Here is a 13,871-nt window from a genome sequence, read left to right on the forward strand (position 1 = left end):
GCTCCCATCCATGGAGCTCAGGAAGGTGCAGCTCCCATCCAGCTTGGAGAACCGTGCTCTGGTAAGGCCACAGCACCAGCCGCGCAGCACAAGACGCTGCACCCCGACAAGAGGAGGATGCACCACAGACACCATCGCTCCTCCTGCCAGCCCACCAGGAAGGTGAACACAGCAAAGGAAAACCCCAAACAACTGCTGAGACCCAGAGGACAGAGAAGAGCTGTCTAATGTCATTATCACCTGCCAGTGAGAACACCAGAGACACGTTTGACAGCCGGCATCCCTCGTTCTCTGCATCACACGCACAGAGTCCTGGGCGGACAACATGGGAACATGGGCCTGAGAGTAGACAACTGAAATCTGTGAGAGGATGTGTGTGAGTGGGTGAAAAGCAACTTAAGCAGTAATGTAAATAAACCCTTCCACAAGATATAGCACAGAATTTTGGTACTCGGCAGGATCCACTTGTCCCACACAATTCCTTCCCTCACCTGCTTTTCCACTGACCCCCAGCCCTTCGTCACTCCCTGTGCAAATAGTTCTCTGCATCTTCAGAGAAGGAGGAGAGGCAGAGGAGGGACGTTATCAGTGGGCGTAGAGGAATAGGGAAGAGAGCTCTTCAGTGATGTACGCGCTCAGAGCCACATGACTGTGGTTTTGTAATAACCATTACTTCTATATTAGCTTCATAGTCCAAGAGGAAAAAGAAAGCATTGAAGCAGCTGCTTTAAGTGCTGGCACTAAATACACCTTCAGCTGTGCCTAACTATTCAGTTAACATGCATCATTTGAGCCTTTAAATTTGGAATCCACCTCATACTACATTTCCAGCTAAGACTAAAATTGGGTGTTTTTCTGAGCATTTCATGATTAAAAAAACTAAGCAAGCAAACAATTCTGGTATATATGAACACTCCCCATAAACAAGTGGAGAAACAATTTAACATAAGCCTGAAGCATGCATTCATTTTTGGTATTTATTTTCCTATCACAGGAAACTACTGATTCATGTATCTTAGAAACACATTAAAAACCCCAGCAGCCTTCATATGGGTGCCAAGAGAGAAACATGGGGTGAAAGAGGTAAGGAAGGAAGAATATCTACTTCTGATTTTTGCTGGGTTCAGCACTATACCCCCAAAAGAGAGGACAATCTGTCATTTGTGAAAAATTACTAACTTCCCCTACTGATTGTTCTATAAATAGAGCCCTGTTTAAAAAGCGCCTGTCAATGGGAAGACAAGCAAAAGTTGCACCACAGTGAGTGCTCATTACCTACACAACAGCTGTGAAAGCCTGACTCAGATCCAGATCACGCAAAACTACTTTAAATAAAAGAAAAACACACACCACCCTCCTCTCAGTAAACCAGAGTTGAAAAGCTTGGGGGGAAAAAAAAACCAAACCCACGACTGCAGGCAAGAACAGTGTCTTCTGTTTTCTGATGAAAAAATACATCCCACAATGTCAAATCCCCTCAGGAATTACCCTTTGCCAAGTTCCACATCCCCCTGTACATCTGAAGCGTGGGCACTGCAGCCTCCAGCCACGCCATCAATGACACTGTCCCAATGTCCTGCAGTTGTGGTGACAACACCCATGATGTGTAGGGACAAAGACAACAAGAGTATTTTCCTCATGAACAAGAAACACAGACAGACACATAGAAATCACAGTAAACATCTTTATTATAAAAATGCTTAGGTGTCCAAAAGTTTCTGGAGTCCTACAGGACCTCCCTTTGTTTCAGGTACTTTTTTCATTTCATAATGCATACTAGAATTACTTTGTTACATACAGGACAGTGTTTGGTTTTTTTTTTAAAGTTCTCTCAAAATTCTTTCTATGTTCCAGTTTAAAATGTGAGGAGTCATAGGAAAAAAAAAAACCATCAGACAAGGCATTTAGCATTCTAATTCTCCTTGAAAACAACTTCTAAAAGCCATGTCAGCAGCTCAGTGTACACACGATTAAAGCACACAGGAACTAAAGTTTCAAAAGACAAAGCACTTTAGAAAGAGCAAAAGAAATATCCTTTCTTTATAGCACAGTGCAATTTAAAATGAGCATGTGCCTGAATTGGCAAGCAATACTCACAAAGATACAACACAATTTGTTCTCGGATAAAAAACTTGACTGACAGGAATGCAATGACCCCTAGAAACACTGTGTGAAAAAGATTACAGAATTGACTGTCAAGGACAAATGCTTAATTTATACTAAAAATGGGAATTACTGGCTGCACATGCAAAATGAGGTAATCAGAACTGTCATTGGCTGGTTTGCATGTGCAGAAGACTCATTACTTATGTGCAGGCAGAAACACTTTATACCTGAAAACTCTGCCATTGACATTTAGATGCTTTCTTTGGAAAACATGAGCCTACTTACAAACTGTATTTACTCTCAAAGCCATTTTTATACTTCCCCAACATTCTGAATACAGCTTCACATCAGGAATTACAGAAAGCCACATAAGTTTTTTAAAAGATTTATGCTTAATAAAATAGCATCAGCAATTCCTCAGTAGAAGCAGATGCATGAAATAATAACATTCCAGATGAGGCATCTTCCTTGCCACCTTCCTTAACACCCAATTTAGGGGAAAAGCATAGAGTGCTCCTCAAGCAAAGGCCACCCAGCAGTGCACCTGAAGCATCCTCACAAAGGGTGAAACGACTTTGGTGTGTTCCACACACGTTCTGTAGCAGGCAGGTGCCCGCCCGGCACAAGCTTGCCGGGGCAGCGTCCAAAGGCTGAACAGGAACAATCATTTCTGGATCGCAGCCACCCTGGGATCCCTCAGCCAGGGCTGAGTTCACATGCTACCTATGTTCTGGCAATTAGCATCCTTAATTAGCTGACATTTATCTTTACATTACGGTTAGTAATATATTTAAAAGGAAGGCATCTAAAGAACTATTTCGTAAGTGAAAGTGTGCTGGAAAACTACCTAGCCACAAACTGTAGAAGCAGAGGCTGGTGTTTTACTGTGTACACTGGTTATGCTGGGATTAAGTCTTTTTGGTTTTGGTTAAACATTAAATTCTACCATCAGGATTTGTTCCTCTTACTACTTTCAGGTACTTTAAAAGAGTTCCCTTTCAGGGATATGGTATACATTAAACAGAAAAATGAAAAGTAAAATAAGTGTTTGTTATAGACAGGAAGAGCAGAGGGTTGTTGTGAAAAAATATCTCATCATCTTTTTCTTTTTTTTTAATTAAAAAAATCAGGTCACTACAGCTGTAAAGAGCAATCAGTCTAAACTGCATATTTACTTACATTTTCTTGGAATGGCACCAGTGAGCCTAGATATGCAAACTAGTCTGTTCTGCTTTGGAGTCCAAACCTCAAGCAATGCTTACGCACAGCAGCATCCCTACCTACAGCAGACTCCTCTGTATGATCTGGTTAGAGGATGCAATTGCTGAATTGGATCTTCTAACCAGCACAGGATTAGGGAAAAGACGGATCAAACTGATTCTTCAGCTGTGCACACAATTTAAAAACAAAACCAAAAACAACCAACCCAACCCCACCAGCACAAACAAGATACCTAACAAGGCACCGAAGAGGTTTAATCTTCTTGAATGCAAAGCTGATTTATTAGGCCCTGACTGGCTCTTTTACGTATTCATATGCACAGCAAATAAGAAACATAAAATCTGTTTGGTACCCGGAAGGTATTAATCTTCATTCACATCCAAGTTTACAAAACAGACTGAGGTAAAAGGCATAGCCTTCAAAGTTACCAAACAGAACTGGTGAGCACGTACGTGTGTGTAAACACAACTGCTGCAAGGATTTGGCATCAATCCGATACTACAAAGCAATTTCTTTTATAATGCACTTCACACTGACATTTGAGTAATGTCAGTTCTTATAATGGATCTGACAGACAGATATCTGATTTGAGGCAGAAAGGCCTCTCTCCTTTTCAAGAATTTTGTAGCATTTCCCCTTTGCTTTCATCAAGTACAAAGGGAGAAGAGAAGTCTTTGTTCTTCATGTACGCCTCCAGACCCTGAGAATGTATGAAAATAGTACCATTAGGTCGTAAATGCATCAGACTGGTTACCTGCACTATTTTTAAGTCTGTGTAATGTCCTCAAAGAATGACTGACTACCCGAAGTTAAAAAGTCATGGGAAGGACAGACAACAGCAACAGTTTCCCCAGCGACCGAGATGAAAAGCCTGGGGTTTACGAAGGAGAAGCACCAATGAACCGTAAAACAATGGATCTCAGAAACAAGCTTCCTGGGGAGGGGCAAGCATGGGAAGGTGTGTCCTTAACTCACATTAGAATAAACCTAACATAGAAAAGTCAACTTAAATTGCCTTGTTTTCATTTTGTTCTTACAACACATTGACTGTGATAAGTTCGCTACCTGCACGCAGAAACCTAGCAAAGATGTAAAGTTTTATGAACGCCCTTCCCCACAGTGCCCACATATCCTCCTGCAACCCGCTATTTCTCACCCTGTCTGTACAACACAGGGAAGCTCCTCTTCTCACTACTAAATGGAAGCAGCTTTCCCAAGACCAATTATTTTCAGAGGGACAAACTTGAGAAATCTGTTCTAAGACGTGGTTTCTCTAAAGGCAATGCACATATCACACTTCTCATTCAGTATTCACTCACTGTGGGAGACAGGCACAAATTAGCACACAACCGAATACAGCGACCCCATGGCTTTTGTAATTTGAATATTCTGCACTTTTCATTCAGAAGATCTCAAAGTACTTGTGAGTCTAAATGAAACTGTGCAGCCTTGTTGCAGATCTCATTTTACAGAGAGTGAACAAACTGCTGAAGAGTAAACCACAGTGGAACCACAAATGTAACACAGAGCCCAAGTCCTAGTTCCCTTAATCCTACCATTTCTCAGCAAGCCTAAGCTAAAGAAATCCCCTGTGTTTGGAAGGAAATCAGATGCATACCTGCACACTCTTAAAAATACCTCCATAGATAGTTGTTCTCACCTCTCCAAAGTAAGACACTAACGGAGAAATCTCACACACAGCCGGAGGATCTTCAGTTCCTGAGAGACTAAAGAAGAGAACACAAGAGGATTAACTTCTTGCTATGCTTAAAAACCAGTGCATCTTCTTCGAAAGATCGTCAAGAACAGGATATCCAGAAGGATAAGACATTTGTTATGTTCACATGCAGCAGACATTATTCGAACACAAAGTGTGAAAATAAAAGGGGATTAGCAGGTCCCAAATATTTCTCATCAAAACAAGAAGATCGCTTTTATAGAGGGGCTTTTCAAGCAAAAAGAACAGCTTATGGCTTTATTAAACTACGAGTTGATGAAGTAATAGCCCCACTGAGTAAAAGCAGCTTCCCATTCACCGTGATGCAGGAAGTATCTGAATTGGTAATTGCTATAATAGCTGATCCTTAAGCCCACCTAAGAATCTTGCTGGGCTTTAAGCACTAGGGCCATATTCAGAAAAGCTGGTGAGGACTACAAATAACAATTCCTTGGGCTGGCTAAATCTAGAATGATGGAAAATGTTGCCCCTGCCTAATGAGTTACTACAGGAGGAGTCAACTCACAACCTCAAAAGCAGGAATCTCTGCCAGAGATAAAGCCGAGAGCACTATGCATTACTGTCTAGAGCACTCACAATCACTAATGGAGCAGGAGCTGTAATAGACATTACTCTACATGTTCAGAAAAGACCAGCTGAACGAAAATCATGCTGAGTCACCCTGTGATCAAACCAACGCCTGGTTTTGTAGAGCACAGTACATGCCATTAGCTAGCTGGCATGGTTGGGCAGCCACAGGCAGAGAAGCTGCGGAGAAGGTCAGAGAGGTTCGTACCTGAGTTTTTCTGGTATCCTGCAACCATTTTCATCCAGAAATCTGGCCCCAGCCTTGAGAGCCCAGCGGTAATGCTGGGCCAGGAGGGCTTGCCGAGCAGTGGTAGGAGTGTCTTTGTCAGCTGTGTCTGCATTTTTTAGTGGTGAGAACTCCTCTTCTCTCAAAACTTCAAATGCCACAAAATTCCTACCAGCAAAGGGGAGAAAACAATGATAATGAAAAACAAAGCTAGCCCTCAGCCTGTTGATATAACAACAACTTTCCTGGGGAAAGGCTCATATGTATTTTAGGGATCAGCAATGTATGCAGCCTAGTGCAGTCAAGCTAAGGAAAGCCCACCTCCCATCTGAAGAGCAAAGAAGTACCAGGACTGTATGATAGAAAAAGACAACAAGAAGCCCAGTCTCCTTGGGAACAAAACAGCAGCTTCACGACCCCTCAGAGCTGTGCACAGGTGACAGGAAAAGCAAAGTTCTGGAGAGATCCCACAGAAGCCTCTACAGGCACTAGAAGGCTCATGGACAAAAAGTCCCAGCTAAGAGCACGGCAGGATGGAGAGAGCAGCGATGCCTGAAGCTCGGACACAGCACCGAGCTGTGCGGCTCACTTCAGAGCACCACACCCCTGCTCCAAGAAATGGCCACTCCACTTGGGAGTCCGTAGGCAAGGATCAACTGAGGACACCAGTTCCCAGGGTTGAATAAGCAATATGGGAGGATTCACAGTTGACTGTTAAGTACAGCTGTTTACCAGAAATGGGAATGCAAATTAAAAAATTCCACAGCAGCATCTGTGTGTTTCTGCATTTCATGTGTGAAGAGCAGCTGCCAAGCTGGTTCTGCAGTATTATTAAAAAAGCACAAGGAATCACTGCTTGCAAATGAGTCCTTTCAAAGCTCAGAACTCTGCATCATCACACTGGTTTTGCCTTTGGTATGATACTTCCTGACATACTACGCATGTCAGGAAACGGAGACCGGTTCAAACATTGAGCTCTCTATCCTAAAGTAAACCCTCCAAAAATAAAAATACTATCCCCAAACGAAGATAATTCAGTTTGCCTGAGGTCTCTTTTTGCCATTTATTTAAGGCTGAAACAGAATCTTTGCTGAATTCGAGACCTCAGAAAATAGGTTTTATAAGAACACTTACGCTAAATTCCTAAATTATTAAAATCCCACATTCCGTAAACCCAAAGTACCCCTGACTGTGCTAACACTATGGCACAGCGCTCTCAGCTATGTTTTAGAGCTTGGCAAGTCAACACTGACAGTTCCCACAGCAACAGTAACTTGGCCCCACGGTGCTTAAGCAACCTGTTTTCCGAGCGCAAAGGGTGTGAGCTGAGCCCTGGCATAACACGCACCAAAAACGTAACCAGAGCTGCAGTTGCCATGGAAGCCACAATCCTGAAAGACCCGATTTTTGCGAGTCCAACATAGGCTTGTATTAAATATTGGCTTTGCACCGGATTTCCTTTTTTGTCTTTCTGTCACAGGGCTGGCAGAGGCCGGGCCAGCCAACACATCCTCGGTGGAACAAACAGTTCTGGGAGCACGGTCAGAGCAAGCCTGGCTGCTGCCGAGCACCCTGTGACCGCACCTCTCGGAGCCTGCGGCGTTACTGTTGTGGAACTTGGTGTAGATCCAACAGCCTTTCTAACAAGCCACCCACAAACCACACGCTCCCTGGCAAGGCCTGTTACAACCTACAGTCATTCACACAAACATTGAGAAAGGGAGGAAAAAAACAAAATCATGTCTGCCACTAACTTAGAGAACTGGAACACATCAAACACAAACTTCTCCAGCTTTATCCCGTTCGGTTTTAGCGGTTTTACCAGATTTCCCTCCTCGTCAATGTAGGGCACCTTCTTTATGGCTACGTGATGCCTCAGCTGCGGCTCATATTTTCTGCAAAAGGACAAGAAACAAGTTCATTTACTTCATGCCCACTTTGAAAAAGTAGTACACTTCTGGGAAGCAGATGGCTTATTACTGCTCTGGGTCATCTCTCAGGTGTTGTGGGTGTTGCTTTCTCCAAATTGATCCAAGTCTCATCCAGGAAACACTTCACTGAGCAGAGCAGCCCAGCCAGCGGCACTCCCTGCACCAGTGGGACATAACAGGGTAAAGCAAGAGGAGAGGGAGGACCTAGTGTCGAGCTGAAATTGCAGGCAGAGATAAAAAAAGGTAACCCAAATTGTTATCTGACCCTGGTGACAATGGAGCAGAGCAGATCCCTCACAGAAGGGTGGATCAAGCTCTTCAGGAAGGTCGTATGGCTGCTCATTGAATGCCCAGCATCACATCCCCATCTCTCAACACCAAGATGCAGAGTCCCCCCCCAGCCTCACCCTCTCCCCCAACTTCTGTTGCCCCAAGGGATGGCATGGGTGACATTCCCATTGAAAATCCTCAGTGTGGGGCTGCATCACTGCCATCTGCAGCAGTGATACAGTGTGGGGCTGTATCACATCACTGACCACGCTGCGGCCCACGTGGCTGCTCACCCTTGTAGGCCCAGGAAGGTCATGGACTCGTATATCTCGGTCGATTTAGCTACAGCAAAGCATGCAACCTCTTCATTGGGTAAGGGCTGAAGAGTACGCTACGGCTGTCAGAAAGTGGACACAGCTGTTTTGAACAGTTTGGAGGAGAGAGGAGGTGAAGAGCAGAGCAAGAGGTACCCATAACTGAAACAACAGAATGGGAACTGGGAACACCCATTCTTGGAGGCATTTAGCTGGGCTGCACAGCTGCCTAGCACGTCTGCTGGAACTTACTGGGCCACCATCTGCAGGAACTCAACTGTGAAGAAATGGTTGCAGATATTGCCAGTGCTGTACATCAGTCCCCCATCAGGGCTTTGCTGCTGCGCAGTCTCCAGGCTGATCTCACTATACTCCACCACCTGGTAGACCCCATCCACACAGCACACCACCCCAACAGGCTCTGTGGGGTAGGCCTTCTCCACCACCTGCAGCCACAGGACAGAGGGCTATGACAAGGAGGAAGAAAACCCCAGCACCATTCCAACTCCCACATACAAACGATCCTACAGGACTGTTGCACACTGATCCTCCAGCACCTCAGGAGCACGGGCAGGGCAGTCCTAGGTGTACGGATAGCCTGGAGGCACATTTTGCCCAACAACTGGGCGTAAAACCCAGTACTCGACCACTTAATTGCAAGTTGCTCAGAAGACAAACCAGTTAAAAGAAATCGGCATACCATGGGGCACTTTTCTTAGCCAGGACCGGGACCTGGCATTAAGTGAGCAGGGCAGGGCAGTCCTAGGTGTACGGAGTAGCCTGGAGGCACATTTTGCCCAACAACTGGGCGTAAAACCCAGTACTCGACCACTTAATTGCAAGTTGCTCAGAAGACAAACCAGTTAAAAGAAATCGGCATACCATGGGGCACTTTTCTTAGCCAGGACCGGGACCTGGCATTAAGTGAAAAATTTTTGCAGCTATTAGCCTTCAGCTCCCTGTTTGCACGCACAGTGTTAATGATTAAAGTAATATAAATCTCTCCTCAGGCACCTGCTGCTTTAGGGTGACAAAACCAGGCTGGTTTGGCTTTCCCCATCTTCCACAGTGGCGTGTAAGGAATGCCTCCATTAGACTTAAAGGTGCATTTATAAAACACAACCAGTCCAATACGGCTTCTAGATAGCCCAAGTGCCTTTGTAGAAAGGGCAGAGCATAAAGAGGAAGCAATTCCAGTTTGTAGCTTCCTGTGCAGTTACAGTCCCTGCTGTAACTGAAGTTTATTTTCCACAGTACTCTGGGAAGAGGGTAGGAGGACACCCACAGGTAGGGATTCTGAATGCAACGCAGGCAGCAAGCAGCTCCTCTGCTTGGAGCGAGCCGCTGTTGAGCAGAAGTCTGAACACCCCGGTTCATCTAAACTCACCCTAACCAGCAGCTTCCAAGCGTAATCAGACCTTAACTCCCTGTGCTAAAATGGCCCAGCATTAGCACGGCCTCACCTTTGCACCACAGTCTGCCCCCTTGGAAACACAGAAGCCTATGAAGACTGGATCTGCCATTTTCACAAGGATATTGTCCACACAGTATACATGGACATACTGGATTCCACGCTGCTTCATGTCGTCCAAGATCTTATTATCCACCAAAGCACGGTATAAGCCACCATTGCCATCTATAATGCAAGAGAAAAGAGAAAGCCCTGGTTAATTAGTGACTTTGCAGGTTTTTTATGGCTAACAGAGCAAAAGTTGAAAGTCCTGAACAAGCTTTCTTTAACAGCAGAACAGGGAATGTTTTTTAGCCAAGAGTCAGTGCTACCAGATTTTATTTCCAGCTCTGCCACAGAGTTCAGGCAAGCCTGTTCCCCTCCACACACCAGCTCCCTCACCTGCAGAGTGGGACCATGGGGATCAGCCTCACAGAGAAGCATTACAAGACTTTCTGAAGCCTGAAGATCCTCAGAGGGAAAACACTAAAGGGCAAAACATTATGCAGAGGGTGGGAAAAGCCTGTTACATTTCTTCTCTTTTGCGCAGAGCAAAAGCATATTTTAGTCTTTTTCTCTACGCTGAGTTTTAAATAAACCTTATTCTCTGTTTACCTTCCCCCCACAACTTCCCAATGCCTTTTTAAAGGCTTGAACTGCAGCTGCACAAAAGACACCTGCACATTTGTTCATCACGGATCACCCTTTCATGGTTCCTCCTTTGACACCCCTGTCAGCTCAGGAAAACCATTCTGCAGCTGCAAAACCGCATCACTGCAACAAAGTCCTGATCAGGCTGCCTTCACCGAGTTTTTCTTACGATGTCCAGGTTAAGAGAAAAGGAGAACTTTACTAGGTGAGACATTGCAATCATTTTGGAAAGAGTTAATCTTCTTGCTGCTTTTTTACCCATCTCCAGCTATCAGCCTCGAATGGGAGCACAGCTCCCAACAGCTTCACGCCTGGAAGGCAGCACACCAGGGACCTCACACACAGCCCTGTCGATGCACGTTGTTCCTAAACTGCAGCTGCCCCACTCCTAATCCTGCCAATACTCCCAGGCTTTGATAAAAACCATGTGCTGTGGCCAAATCTCCAGCAAGAACTAAACAGAGATGGCTACACTCTTGATTACCAGCCTGAAACATTTAACTGAACCCTCCCATGCTAATCAGAAGCATTAACATTGACCTCCAAAGACTGCTCCGTGTGCCAAGGCTGGCTGATGGCTAGTAGCAATTATCAACACATACTACATTACTGTACCATGTAAGGGTGAAGGGCGGCGTACCTGGAGCCATAGCAATTTTCCCCTTCTCCTCCAGGATGGCCTTCCCATCAAAGGTGACAGCGGGCAGCATCCTCTGTTCAAACATGACCACGTTGGATCTATCCAGGTTGAAGTAGTCATGTTCTACAAAGAACTCCTCTGTCGGCCCCAGCGTGAACTCACTTGTCATGATGTACCTGGGTAGGAACGGGTGCTGAGCAACGCGCAAGAACAGTAAAAGCAAAAGACAAAACTACAAATGGAACACAAAAGGGAGGAAACCCAAGAGTGTTAAATAAGAGACACTACAGTATCCTGCGGCATGCGCTCTTCCCTAACCCTGGCTCAGACCAGGCAGTGATGTCATAAAGGTATCTCTTCATGGTGTAACGAAGAACATTTAGCAGAAAACATTCCCAGAAGCGTGCCGCAGTGCCTTCCTCTCTCTCACCCACATCCCATAGGGAATTCATATTTTGCACCTTGCACAGAGCTAGTCTCTTTTGAAGCCTGGAGGCTTTTGAAAGCTAGGAGTAGCCAGCTGTAAACGACGACAGCAGGAGGTGGCCTGAAAGCGGAGCATGACAAGCATTTACTAGTGCGAGGGGAAGACTTTTTTTGCTGTGGCAGAAATTGCGGGCAAGGGGAGGCCGAGGGTCTTGGAAGGGAGCTCTAAGCAGTCTCTCCCTCCATGCAGGAACCTGAGAAAGCACAGCACAAACGGATGAAATCTCTTGTGAAGGACCTGAAACAGGCACTGAAAAGTGCTGTTTATAGTGTTGTCAGGGAGTGTGCCTGAAAAAGACAGCATGGTACAGCAGTTAGGGTACTGGTTTATGATTCAAGGGCAGTGCTTGGTCCCTCAGGTCTGCAGACACAGACCTGCCACTTCCCATCCTGCGCACCCTCCTCCAGCTGCTGGCATCGCAAATCCTGCCGACAAAAGGCTCTCCCCTGACTGTCTCTGTACGGCACCCAGCAAAGTGCTTCTAGAAGACACATAGGCAAGACTGCAACACAAAGACGCCTGCACAGTAGGTCTGTGGCTCCAGGTCACCTACCAGGGGATGGCACACTTGCAGCGGTGTCTCTGGCCAGCGAGCTGTTCCACTTTACGGATTCTTTCTGCTTGGATCTGATACAAGGTCTTGCCACTGGGCAACCCTACATTGTACATGCCCTTGGGATAGCTCACTCCCAGGCGAGTTCCTTGTCCTCCAGCCAGGAGCAGCACTGCCACCTTGTTCTGTGAGATCTGATGCAAGCCTGAACAGGACAAAGAAGCCCAAGGGAACATAAGAATCACAAAAGCAACCAACACCCCATGCTCTGCTCCTGAGCCTTTCTGCAGAGCTCAGGCAGAAGCCAGAAGCTGCCACTTCAATGCCCACTCCTGGCAGTTCAGAGAGCAATCTGATGCTGCACACAACACTAAAAAATTCCTATCACCTCTTTGATGCAGCAGTTTCCTCACCTAAAGTAACAGCTGGTGTAACAACGGGAAACAGCCATGACTTGCAGCTTAGGAGGTTCAAACTGGACATTAAGATAAAAACTCTTTACTAGGAAGGTGGTGCAGCACTGGAAGATATCCAGAGAGGTGGGGATGTCCTTCCCTTGAGGTTTCCAAGGCTTACTTTGATAAAGCCATAACTGACCTAACCTAGGGCTGGGTACGGTCCTGTTCCAAATAGGGGTTGGACTAGAGACCTTCAGACGTTCCTTATCACCACCATTTCTACATCCCAAAGAAGCGAAGTCTCATCATCTTCAGTAAAGCATGGGCATTTCTGGAATCTGCCTTAATCAACTATCTGTACTTGGGCTCCAGCTTCTGCCCAGCTGCAGTCAGGACTACAACACAGCCAACCCTGCAGAAGCCACAACTCCCACAGTCTAATTAAAAAGAATATCCTTTCTCCTGACAAATCAGGAAAGTCCAGAACTTGGGGAAGAACCAGACCACGTAATAAACACTCAGCTCACTCATAGTCTTTGTTCCCTGCCTTCTCTCAAGCCAGCATCACAGTAACGACTGACAACCACGAGAAAGAATTTTCCTTAGGGAACGCTTTGCGTTCCTCCAGGAATGCAGTGTGCTCTGGGACTGCCCAAGTCAAAAGCCACAGCAGTTCTGCTGCTGTACAGTAGCTATCAGAGCCTTTTGCAACCTAACGCAAGAAGTCTACCACACATCGCCGAGCCTGCCACTGCTCCCTGCGGTCCCGGACAGCCTGAGCTTCACCCCAACCTCCGAGGAGAAGACAAACACCCAACTTTTAACCACATCTGGGACTAAAAAAATCCCTGACTTGGACTGCATCCCCTCAGGGACCCACAATCCCTGCAAAGCCTGTGCCAGCGACACCAGCTCTGCTGGGAAACGCCATGCAGGGGCACGGGGACACTCCTGGGGATGAGGCCATGTCCGCAGGGACACGCGGCACACTAGCACTGCCCGGGTTCAGCGGCACAAAGTTTCGCTCCTGATTGCCCTCGTCTGGGAAATAAAACCGAGGGCTGATTCCCATCTGCAGCATTAAACTGGATCATAAAAACAAACCAAAGGGAAACAGAAGAACCGCGTCCCCCTCTCCTGGTAGAAATTAAGAAACGCTGCCTGCAGAACGGATGTGGCTCAGGGCCATCCAGACTTCAGGGCCAGGTGACTTGTGCACGGTGCTGGTGGTCCCAAACACACCAGACCTTCTGGACTCCTGCAAGCATTGCTCGCAGCAGGTGACGCCAGCCTCGTGCAGTTTGCCTTCCCTTCCCTGC

The 13,871-nt window shown here is 46.2% G+C and overlaps 1 protein-coding gene across 1 annotated transcript; it reads right to left on the reverse strand.

Moving 5' to 3' along the window:
• Positions 1–3,668: 3,668 nt before the first annotated feature.
• On the reverse strand, positions 3,669–12,359 carry UAP1L1 (UDP-N-acetylglucosamine pyrophosphorylase 1 like 1; the record flags this gene model as incomplete). Its single annotated transcript, XM_009579772.1, has 8 exons — positions 3,669–4,027; positions 4,988–5,054; positions 5,841–6,026; positions 7,613–7,753; positions 8,626–8,819; positions 9,837–10,009; positions 11,115–11,290; positions 12,155–12,359. Coding segments are annotated over 8 exons (1,229 nt in total), but the record flags the coding sequence as incomplete, so codon positions are not given.
• Between the last annotated feature and the right edge of the window lie 1,512 nt (positions 12,360–13,871).

The sequence above is a fragment of the Fulmarus glacialis genome, unplaced genomic scaffold, assembly GCF_000690835.1.
Source record: "Fulmarus glacialis isolate BGI_N327 unplaced genomic scaffold, ASM69083v1 scaffold18866, whole genome shotgun sequence".
NCBI classification, from domain to species: domain Eukaryota; kingdom Metazoa; phylum Chordata; class Aves; order Procellariiformes; family Procellariidae; genus Fulmarus; species Fulmarus glacialis.